The sequence below is a fragment of the Prinia subflava genome, chromosome 6 (assembly GCF_021018805.1).
Source record: "Prinia subflava isolate CZ2003 ecotype Zambia chromosome 6, Cam_Psub_1.2, whole genome shotgun sequence".
NCBI lineage: Eukaryota > Metazoa > Chordata > Aves > Passeriformes > Cisticolidae > Prinia > Prinia subflava.
The window spans coordinates 29143768-29154701 of record NC_086252.1 but is presented as its reverse complement, the minus strand read 5'-3'; the positions used below and the strand labels follow the sequence as shown (position 1 = coordinate 29154701).

General features: G+C 43.1%; 1 protein-coding gene across 1 annotated transcript; it reads left to right on the top strand.

The window, feature by feature from the left end:
- Window positions 1–318: 318 nt before the first annotated feature.
- CCDC14 (coiled-coil domain containing 14) lies at window positions 319–10307 on the top strand. The gene is made up of 13 exons (XM_063400873.1): window positions 319–383; window positions 1409–1464; window positions 1946–2009; window positions 2708–2780; window positions 2879–3019; window positions 4010–4249; window positions 4326–4420; window positions 5357–5918; window positions 6472–6613; window positions 7110–7189; window positions 7613–7831; window positions 7917–8049; window positions 9111–10307. Exons 1-13 carry the CDS (start codon window positions 351–353, stop codon window positions 10084–10086), a joined length of 2814 nt encoding a protein of 937 aa, XP_063256943.1. The 5' UTR covers window positions 319–350; the 3' UTR covers window positions 10087–10307.
- The last annotated feature ends 627 nt before the right edge of the window (window positions 10308–10934 follow it).

Here is a 10934-nt window from a genome sequence, read left to right as displayed (position 1 = left end):
CGAGTGTAGGGAGCCCCTATTCGCATCCGCACGAGAATTCCCGGCTCCGCAGGGGCGTTCCCTCAGGGAGCGGCGGGCGGGGCACGCACCGCCCTCACGGCCCGCCTTAGCCCCGCCCTTCCTCCTCTCGCCTCCCATTGGCTCCTCCGCGCCCGCTCTCCGCCAATCCCCGGCCGCGCTGCCTCGCTCATCTCCTTTCCCTTCCCGCGCCGGAGGCCGCCGGCGCGCTGAGAGGCGGGGCCAGTAGCTCCGCCCCCTGCCTTAGCCCCGCCTCCTCGCGGACGGACCGGGTGGTGATTGGCCGACGCTGGCGGGGGCGGTGCTGGCGGGGGCGGGGCCGGGAAGGGGCCATGGCCGCGCCGCGGGCTGCGCGGTCCCGCAAGGTGCGTGAGGGCCGGGGGAACGGGCGGGGCTCGGTCCTCGCTGGGGGCTCGGTCCGCGCTGGGGGCGCCTCGTCTGATCCCGGGTGCGCTCGGAGGGGGTGAGGGGGCGTCGGGGGATCCCCTCCTGCCATCCGGGTAACGACTCCTGCGCGAGGTGGGGCCTTCCGAGGCCGCGCCCGGCCTGCTGCGCAGGCACCTGACGGTGGTCCTGAGGCGCTGTGTGCGGTTCTGGGCCTGTCTCTCTGCCCGAGAGACGTGGAGCTTCTAGAGCGGCTCCAGCGGAAGGCAGCGAGGATCAGTGGGGGCTGGAGCATGTCCCTGACGAGAAAAGGCTGGAGGGGCTGTGGGGGTTCAGCCTCGAGAGGAGGTGACTGAGAGCGGACCTTACCACTGTGTGTGAATAGCTAAAGGCGGGTGTCGGAGGATGGAGCCGGGCTCTGCTCGGACACGAGGCAATGGGCGGAACCCGATGCACGGGGAGTTCCACCTGGACATGAGGAAGAACCAGTTGTGCAGAGAGGGTGTGGAGTGTCCCTCAGTGGAGATGTCCAGGAACAGGTCAGGATGCAGACCTGTGCCTTGTGCTCTGGGATGGCCCTGCCTGAGCCCCTGCGGTCCCTTCCAGCTTCACCCATGCTGTGGTGCTGTGGCTGTGTTTATGGATCTGTGCTGTGTGCTCTGGCCATAGATGATTCTTTAAAGTCCCCACAGTTCAGGTCTGTATTTATCAAGCATGGTTTGAAACACGTTTGTACTCCAGCTCTTGGAGAGTCCTTAAATGAGTGACTGTGTCTGTAGAATGCTGTGGAAATCCACAAAGCATCCTGCTGTCAAGGCATGTTTTTGAAATGAAACCCACAAGTCTCCGGCCCTACTGGCAGCAGTTGCCCCCTTGGCTCGAGAGCTGTAACTTCCCTTGAACTGATCCACCGTGGGGAAAGTTCTTGGAATGGGTGGGCAATAGTAATCTTCAAGTGTTATGAAAATACTGTGTGAAAATCAATGTGTATTTCTGTAATCAACAGGCTCTGTCTTCTGGAAGGCTGTCAGGAGCAGCTAAGCTAACAAATGGAAGAAAACAGTAAGACCTTATTCACTTACACTGTTTTAAATTGAGTGTATATGTGAGCATTTGGGAGTCTTATACTTGTCATACTAACAATTGAACAAAAAATCCTTGTGTGTATATATAAAACATTTTGAACTGAAATGTTCTAAGCAGCCTATGAACAGACAGGCACAAACTGAATAGAAATTTGGCAAATAAAAATACAGATTTCACTCTTAATGTTTAATTTATGAAAGAGTGAATTTATATTATTACTAGCTGTATCTAAGGCTGTTGAGTGAAGACTGAATTCTTCTTTAACATAAATTGTTATTATCTGCTTAACATGTTTGTTGCAGCCGTGCAAAGTTTTCAGAAAGACTTATTTTGTTTCATGATGAAATTAATTTTCTTTTACTTCCTTTTTTTAAATGAAAGTAAGTTGGTTTTGTTTTTTTTTTAACTTTGTGTCCCATTAAGGAGGTGGTTTGAACAGTGAATATCACTTTTTCAGGTTTGGCTTAAGGAAAGGATGTCATTCTGATGTAGAACTCTGTTCCACTGAATGTGACAATCAGGTAATTAAATGGCTCTTTAACACAGTCATCCCTGTTATCTAAAGAGAAGGGAAACTGGAATACCTTGAGTAACAGAAGGAAACCAGATTAATCTAGATCCTAATTAATTTGCCTCTGAACCTGAAATTATTCCTGCAAGGCAAGGCAAGCAAGAGTGTCTGTACTGCATCTTGCAGATAGGAGCAAATGGGCTTTGTGTGCAGTGAGTTTGGCTCTGACAGATCTCCTCAAGGCACAGGATACATTCTGCAAACACAAATAAGCTGCTTATGGACAAGGGCTGGCCCTCACAGAAGAGCAGCTGCCCTCTTTATGTTTTTGTGCTGGAAAGAAAGAGTAGCACAGAGGCAGTGCTGCAGTACTGGTTTTACTGGTCCTGAGCCAGTTGTCTCCAAAATACGAGTAGGCTGTATTGTTTAACTGTACATAGAGATAAGAATAAAAAACATACATGTGATTAATGTGAAATCCACCAAATGGACAGGGATGCAACAGCACAATTTAGGTTTTTTGCATAATCTGTGTGTTTGCAAACTTTCATTTAGTTGCAAAGTAGTACATGGGAAATGATAAATGTTTTTGGTTATGGGTTGTTCTTTGTCAGGTGGCAGATTGGGGTACACTCACCTCTAGAACACATCTTGTTTTACTGACAAAAAAGTGGTGCTCATTTTCTGACTGCAGTGCTCTTTGTGCAGGTTGACACTGTTCAGAATGGACTTGATCATTGTGCAGCTTTACTGAAGAATATCTTAGAAAAGGAAGCTACAGGTTGTACCTATGGAAAACACAAGTTACATTTTTAGGTTTTGTAATACTCTCTTGATTTGTTTTGTTGATGACCCACTCTTTCTTTCAACTTTTACCAGATAGGGAGACTGTCCATAGACAACCTGGGAAAACAACTACCTTTAAATTTACCTCCAAGCCTTTGCTAACCAAAGGAAATACTTCCAAGAAGAAAGGATTAAAAAGAATCATTACTCCTGCCCCTGTCCAAAAAGAAATTGGTAAGTGAGTGTTCTTAGGCTTGATTTATTTTTTGTTCAAGCAGCCTTGAAAGACTCCTTAACTTAGGTTCAACAAGGCTTCAAATAAATTGTTGCTGTTTGTTACAGGTTGATCCTAGGTTAGATCCACAAAAGGATGCATTGTTCCCTTTTAGAAACCTTAAATGTTTACTAAAAATTCCTGAAATTCACAGGTGTTTGAACTTCAGGTACTAGGAAGAAAGCTGAGTGTGTTTACAAGTGTCACCATCATCAGGTTTATCTGGTAGGGAGTGTGGAGGACAATGATAATGCCCTTTCCCTGTTTCTCTTGGACAGGGAAATATTGCAGTGCTTGGTCTCAGTGTAGGATCCACAGCTGGAAACTGGTCTGAAGTTCAGTGTCCAGCTAGGCTTTTCTCTTCGACAAAGGATTTGTGGAAACAGGGAAGTGTGGCTAGAAATCACAAGACCTCAGATGGTTTAGTGGCCAAAGCACGGAATAGAAGGGTTGAGTGCTGTCAGCTGAGTTGTTCCCAGGGGAAATATTTCATTTATTATCGTTTCTGCCTCTCTGCACCCTGTTTCTTCTGTGCAATCTCTAACCCAGTAGGTGAGTGGGGCCTGTAGACAGGTGTGTAGCAGAATTCCCTCTGGGAATTGTAGGAAGTGAGCATGTAGCTGATTATCTTCCCAGCACTGTAAAATTACGGTGTTTTAATTATACCTAAGCAGAGGTTTTAAAATTTTCTTTTAGAACTGACCTTTTGTAGGATTAGTCTCTGTGCTTCCTTCAAGGACAGCTGTCTGCCCAGCTGGTTTAGGTGGCTCTATCTGGAAATAAAAAATCGATGGATTCATTTACTGGTGAATCAAAATCTGACTGGAATCCTGAGGCATAGGATCTTTGTTTCTGTTTTCAAGGGAGCCTTCCAGATGGTACAGTAGGTTTGTGTAGATGAAGAGGACAGGCAATTCAGCTGGAGCTTTTTGTTCTTTCTTTTTCTACAGTGCCCATATCAAATAGAAAAGTTGCCTCATCTACCACACCTTCCACTGAGAAGGAACTTTGCAGTGCAGCACAAAATCAGATGGTTCAATCAATTCCTGTGCCTTGCAGTGAACACTCTCCTGGGGCTTATCAGAAGCTGTATGAGCATGTGCAAACTCAGATGTCTCTGATAACCTGCCAACCCCCACAGAAGAATAATGAAATTCCTGCTGTAGCTGCTTGTCCTACCTCAAACCAGGGTTAGTGGACCTGTTAATGTGGAGTTGACTATTTAACTGCCCACATTGCCCTGATCTGAGTGTTGTTTTCTTTTAGGGTGCCAAAATGTTGCAGCTTTGAATTGTCAATTACCTACCTCCACATCAGCACTGTCCCTGCAGCACTCAGCTAATTCCTTATCCACTCAGTCAGTAAGTAAAAGTTTGGTTCTCACTATCAATAAACATTGAATTAGCACTGCCTATTTATTTATATATTTCCTTGTCAGTTTTCTTAATAATTTTCCTTTTAAAAAAATGTGTGTTTCAAACTGTAGTGATGCACAGAGAAAGCACTGCTATTCAAAACACATTTTATATAGACACCAAAAAATGAAATTAGAGGCATTTCAACTGGCTGCTTGCTTCTGCCTGGGGAATTCTGTAATGGACAGCAAACATGGAAAGTGCAGGAAATTATTGATTACTGTTAATTGCATTCTCAGTAATGCACACTAGGATCATTAACCAACTTCTGATAGAAGAACTCGTGTATCATGGAGCTTTCCCTGCCATTGATTTCCCTGCCAGTTATTTCTTCAGACATGCTGCATCATCTGAGAGCCACTTGTTAAAATGCTCGTGTATTTCAGGGTACAGAATAGAGGTGATGGAGAATTCCAGCTGCCACCTCAGAAAGTGTGGCAAAGGGCTTGAATCTGTAAGATTGTACACTTCCAGCTGCAGGCAGTCCTTGTATAGCTGGTGATAACCTTGACTTTTAAAAATTCCATCTACTTAAAATACTAAAAGGTAACAGTATTGACTTTTATGTTTCTTTTCTTCCCTGTTCTGCTGAGATTCAAGAAACTGCTGAGGTTTTTTTATTACAGAACAACATAAAAGAACTGTGCTTTAATGTTGCCAATAACATTTAAGATAAAGGTAATCTAAATCAGATTTACATTTTAAGTGCTCCATATTATACAGGAAAATTATTCCATTATTAATTTGTAGTTGTTCTTATAATTAGCAAAGAATGAAGAGATCTACATTGAATCAGATAAGGGTGGTGCTGTTTGGGGTTTTTCTCCTAAAGATTTAAAAATCATGTTAATTTTTTATTTAATTAGAATATCTTTTGTGCAGGGTGTTCCTGTAGACAGCGCCAATGAACGTGTGCCAGAGGTGGGAGCACCTGTGGTTTGCCCAGTGGTTTCTGCTGCTCCTGCTGCACTAACGCAGCCTGGAGCTGCTGCCCTTCCTGCTGTGACCCCTTGTGCAGCACTGGCAGCATCCACCCCTGCAGTGCCTGCACTGGTGCCAGCACCTCCTGCCACGGAGACAGCCCCGGGCCAGGAGCAGCAGATGGGAGAGGCGGAGCTGGTGCGGTGCATACAGGCCCTGCTGCAGTCCCGTGGGATGCTGAATGGGGCTGAACAGAGGGGCCAGCATTGCTGCCCAGCACAGCAGGATGGCTCCTGGGACACAGAGGAGAGTGATCCTGGAGAGGAGGACACTGAGGACACGCTCAGCGAAGAGGATGAACTGAATGGACTCGACGTGTCTCCAGTGAGAGATACAAGCTGTAAGACGAGTTACGGGAAGAAAATTCTGAAATCTAGAGAAGAAAGTCTGGAAGAAACAGCCCATAAAATTAGGACTGTAAAGTATCTTATGGCTGAGCTCAGAGCACTGGTAACAGATCAAGGTGAGGACATTTTCATTGTAGTAGAGTTATTACATACAAATAACACAGGAGCTCGAGTAAGGGAGTGAGCACTTCAGTTTCTGGAAGTTGTATGTGTCAGATGATATGTGACATCTTACTGTGGTTTTTCACAATTGTAAAACCTTTGATATTCACTCTGGATAAGTATTAATTTATATTTGTAATATTTTAATATTACCATGACAGCAAGATAAAGGTTGTTGTAATTCCAAATACAGAGCTTTCCCCCAAGAAGGGTCCTGGTGTGGACAGATTGCAGTTGCAGCCCCACCAAGGTTGGTTGGAAAGATGGTGGGTTGTGTTTGATTGAGGATCTAAAGCATAGTTTAACTATGTGTTAACATAGTGTTAACTCAAGCTTAACAATTTTAAATAAATATAGTTAAAGATGAAGTTTCCTTGAGGGGGAAAAAAACCCAGATACTATTAAATCACTATTAAATCACTTTGCAGATTGCTTAATCACGTGTGTAACATTAGTTATGTTACAGATTTATGGGTTAATGGAGTCTTTTCCCCTCCCTTCCTGCAGGCGACTCAGCGGTGCTGCGGCTGATGGGTGAACTCGAGCGCTCGGTGTCGCTGCTCCCGGCCGTGGTGGGCAGTGCCCGTGCCCAGGCTGGAGTGGCCCTGGCCCTGCAGCCCCTGCGCAGCGAGAACGCCCGGCTGCGCAGGTGGGCATCGCCTCTGGGCCTGTGCCCACTGCAGCTCCTTTAAACATCTCTGCTGGCCTGGCTGGCCACAGACCTTCAAAAGCCATAATTAACACTCTGCTGTTGTAGTGCTGTCAGGTACCTCCTGATGGGGCCTTTGAGTGGGTGGGCAATGCATCCCTCTGAAAACGGCACTGCCAAGATGGTTAGCCTGCTCGTATTCCTTCTGTGGTTTATTCTCAAATGCAAAAGTGTCTCTCATTTCAGGGGTTCTCACATAACTAGCATTTACTTCAAAAGAGGGTTATATACCTGATATTTACCAGATACTTGGAAAGGATCTTTTGTGTTAAAGAAGTACCAGAATATAATAAAAGTGTGTTATTAAGACTTCTTTATATTTCTGAAATACTTCCTGACACTTAATTCTCAAAAGCAACTTGTCACCAAAGGAATTTAAATGCAGTCCTTTTGAGTGTATTCTAATATTTCTTGCTTTTTCACAATTCACATTTAGGAGACTGAGAATATTAAACCAGCAGCTTAGGGAACAAGGAAGCAGTGAGATGACATCTGGACAGAGCTGCAACTATGAATGTAAAGTACCAGTAATGTTGCTTGATGGGGGCATATTTGATAAAGCTCTATTACAATAGATATTATTATTATATATATGTAGTTTTATGCATTTGTGTGTATTGTGGCCTTTGGTATAGCTGAACTAAGTGGGTCTAATGCTGCAACTGCATTTGCATGGACAGTGGGGCCTTTTTAGACTCCACATAGTAGGATTTGGCTCTTCAGCTGCCAAACAGGTTATTTGTCCTTATGTACCTCTTAAAATGATGACTGATTAAATAATTAAGAAGAAAGCTTGAGCTTTACCTTGCTGAAAAAAACCCCAAACTTCTATCTGTAACCACAATTTATATTACCAAGATTATTTTAAAACTTCATTTGGTTTAGAAATTCAAGCTACAACACAAAACACTTAAACATTTTATGTTTTACTTTTGGTAGTGGTTTCTTTGCAGTCCTTGAATATGATGCTCCAGAGCCAATTGAAAGAATCACAGAAAGGCCTTGATTCACTGCAGGCTAAAAATGAAGAACTACTGAAAATAATAGAAAGTCAGAAAGAGGAAAATAAACATCTTGCAAAAAGTATTCAAGATAAAGAAGAAGAACTGCTAGAAAACAAACAGCATTATGACATTCATTCCACCAAGCTCAAGATTGGTGCGTGTTTTCAATTTGGTTATTCTTTGTTTAGTGTTTTAAAAGTTAAAAGAAATAATTATGTAAGTTATTGTTGGCATTTCAGAAGTGGAAGAGGCATTAGGAACTGTGAAGAGCCTTCAGTTTAAGCTGGAAGCGTCAGAGAAAGAAAATAAAATTTTGGGGATAACATTACGTCAGCGTGATGCAGAAGTTAAGAGACTGAGGGAATTAACCAGGTACTGTTGGCTAAGCTTTTTTTTTTGCATCCTGACATTATTTTTCTTTTTAAAAATCTCTTCTTTCTTATTCCTTGGGGTTTTAAGGGTTTTTTTCATCCTGTGGATTATTGTAGTTGGAGTATCTTGTGGCAGGAGGTCACATAAGCAAAACCTTCTCTTTGCAGTTTGTTTTGTTACAATGCTGCTGTAATTTTGTTTTAAAACAGAGTTGTCATATTCCTTGACATGAGTTCTGTGGTAAAATACTATCTGCCATAACCTATGTGAAGTCTTAACTCCTAATAGCACATCTGCCAGTAAGAACTATTGCTGTGAATTTATTTTATCTTGCTCTTTTATGCTGAAAGTAGTGGCAGGGTGGGAGATGCAAATAGCTTCTTGCAGCTGCATAGTGGTGTATACAATTGCTTTGGAAATGTTGTGCAGGGAAAACAAAACTGTTGTTTTGTTTGTAGTTGGAGCTGATTGGAACAGCAGAATATTTTGAATAGACATTTCAAATTGTTCAGTAGTTCAGACACTTCTGTGGCTGCTGTGCTGACCACCAGGTGGTGGTAGAATGTCATATCACACGTGTGTGTTTGTGTGCCAGAGCATAAACATCTAAACCTTCATCTCTTGATAAACAGAGCAGTAAGTTAGAAGAATTATTTCTTTTATTATTTTTTTTAATTTAGGTGCAATGGGAAGACTAATTCAGAAAACATTCCTTAGTGTCTTAGTGATTTTGGTAACTGCCTCTGTCTGCTTGTGACACTTTCTTGGCATCAATTTATTTCATCTTGTGCTGCTCAAAGCAGGTACACCAGGAGTAATCTGGAGGAGTTCATTTGGTTATGCTATTTGTGTTACTTTTCAGCGACAGTGAGCTGAAGAAGAATTAAAAATATTTGGAATTGGTTCACATTTGTACTGCATTTTGTAACAATATCTAGAAAGTGCATTGCAACTTTGCCACAGCCTGATAAACATAATTTTTTGTTTCTGTAGAAAATTTTTTAAGTATTTTTTTTTTAGTGACTGATTTTGAATCTGTCTGGTTGATTTTACCCTAACAGAACCTTGCAGGGCAGCATGGCCAAGCTTCTGTCTGATCTCACAGGGGACAATGTTAGACCCAAACCTGAAAAAACTCTCTCAAAGTCGCTTTTGGAAGACCATGAAAAGCAGATGCAACCCGAGCTGTTTCCTGGGAGTACTTCAGTGATGACTTACCTTAAAACGTTAGAAATGGATCATATTTTGATAGATACAGATCTTCAATTCTCAAATAAAATTGGAGACGTAGAAATGCAAAATCTGTCCTATGAAAAGTTTGCTGCTGAAGGAAGTAAAATTAACAGTGCAGTCACAGAAGAACGAACAGCAGCTCCCAGAGGACCACCAGCTCCACCAAAGCAAGATGCAGAAACAGGGAGTGATTCTGGAACTTTGCTAGATGACCAGAGCAAATTGGATGAGACAATTTATATTCCCCTGAGCAGCAATGCCTGTAACAAGCAGCCAGCAGTCTCTGGAAGAAGCGGTGTGCTACCCCAGGGCAGAGGGGCTTGTCGCAGGCTGGATTACCACCGTGAGCCCCCAGGCTCTGTGCAGCACTATGGACGTGAGGATCCAACTCTACTGGATAAATTAAATGCTGGGTACAGTGTGAAAAAGACTGTGGAAAACACACTTGAAGTCACAGGGGGTAAAGCAAAGCCAGAAGGAGACAAAGTCCAAGTGAGAGCAAGAGGCATTGCAGGTGAGGCTGCAAAAGACTTGATGGATAAACCAGACCAGGCTCAGCCTGGTACACACCCTCGTGCATCCATGCCATTTCCAACAGGGCTTTCTCAGAAAACAGGCAGTGAAACAGCTGATTTTAGTTGCATTTCATTTGAGGATTTCTCAGGGAGGTCTGACTGGAGTGCATCTTCTTTCTCAACATTTACTTCTCAAGATGAAGAGGACTTCAAAAATAGCTTAGCAGCCTTGGATGCCAACATAGCCAGGCTACAAAGGACTCTGCAAAGTAACATTAGGAAACAATGAGTGTGAGAAGACAAAATGGGCTGCAGCTATTTGGATAAATTAAGTTTTTCTGAAGTATATTAAGTGTGGTACTGATACGTACATTTGTATGTAACAACTTGTTCCTAGCTGTCTCAATTATGGATAGAATTTGTTCCTCATTAGGTGGTGGTGCTGTTCCCCTTCATGTGTACCTCTTGAAATAACTGGCTTTTTATATAAAACAGAAATGCCTTTTTAAATTATGGCTTAGTTTTATACTCTTTACTTGCAAAATTAAATGTACTTGTTTACCTGGTTTTTTTCCTTCCCCAAAGAGCCATTGCAAGGTGCTGTACATGAGCAAGAGGTTCCAGAGGTAGAGGCCAGGCTGGAGGTGGTTACAGAGCAGTTCTGCAGGAATGCTGAGAGTTGCAGTTGCTCAGTCAGGATCATGCTATTCCAAAAATAAAGGCAGCCGTCAATATGGGATTTTTACTGTATGATATATCCTTTGAAATGTATGAAGCAATCCCTTTTCACTCACCGCTGATAAAACTATTTTCTCTTTGGAGCATCGTACTTGAAGAAAGAAGTTGATGAAGTGGAGAGTCCAGACAAGGGCAAGAAAAGGATCATCAAAGTGCATTGCTTTCTACAGTTCTGTGACAGGGCATGCTTTTTACAAATGTTCGTAAAAACATTTTTTTATCTAAAGAAAAGGGAGTGTACTGCCAGTGGATAAACACAGAACACAAAGATGCAGAGGAACAGAAGCAGCAGAGCTGACATCAAGGAGACAAATGAGGCTTCAGCTGAAAGCTGGCAAACCAGTACAGTTAGGAAAGCACCAGAATATACAGCCTGAGGACGGCATGGAAATTCTGCAG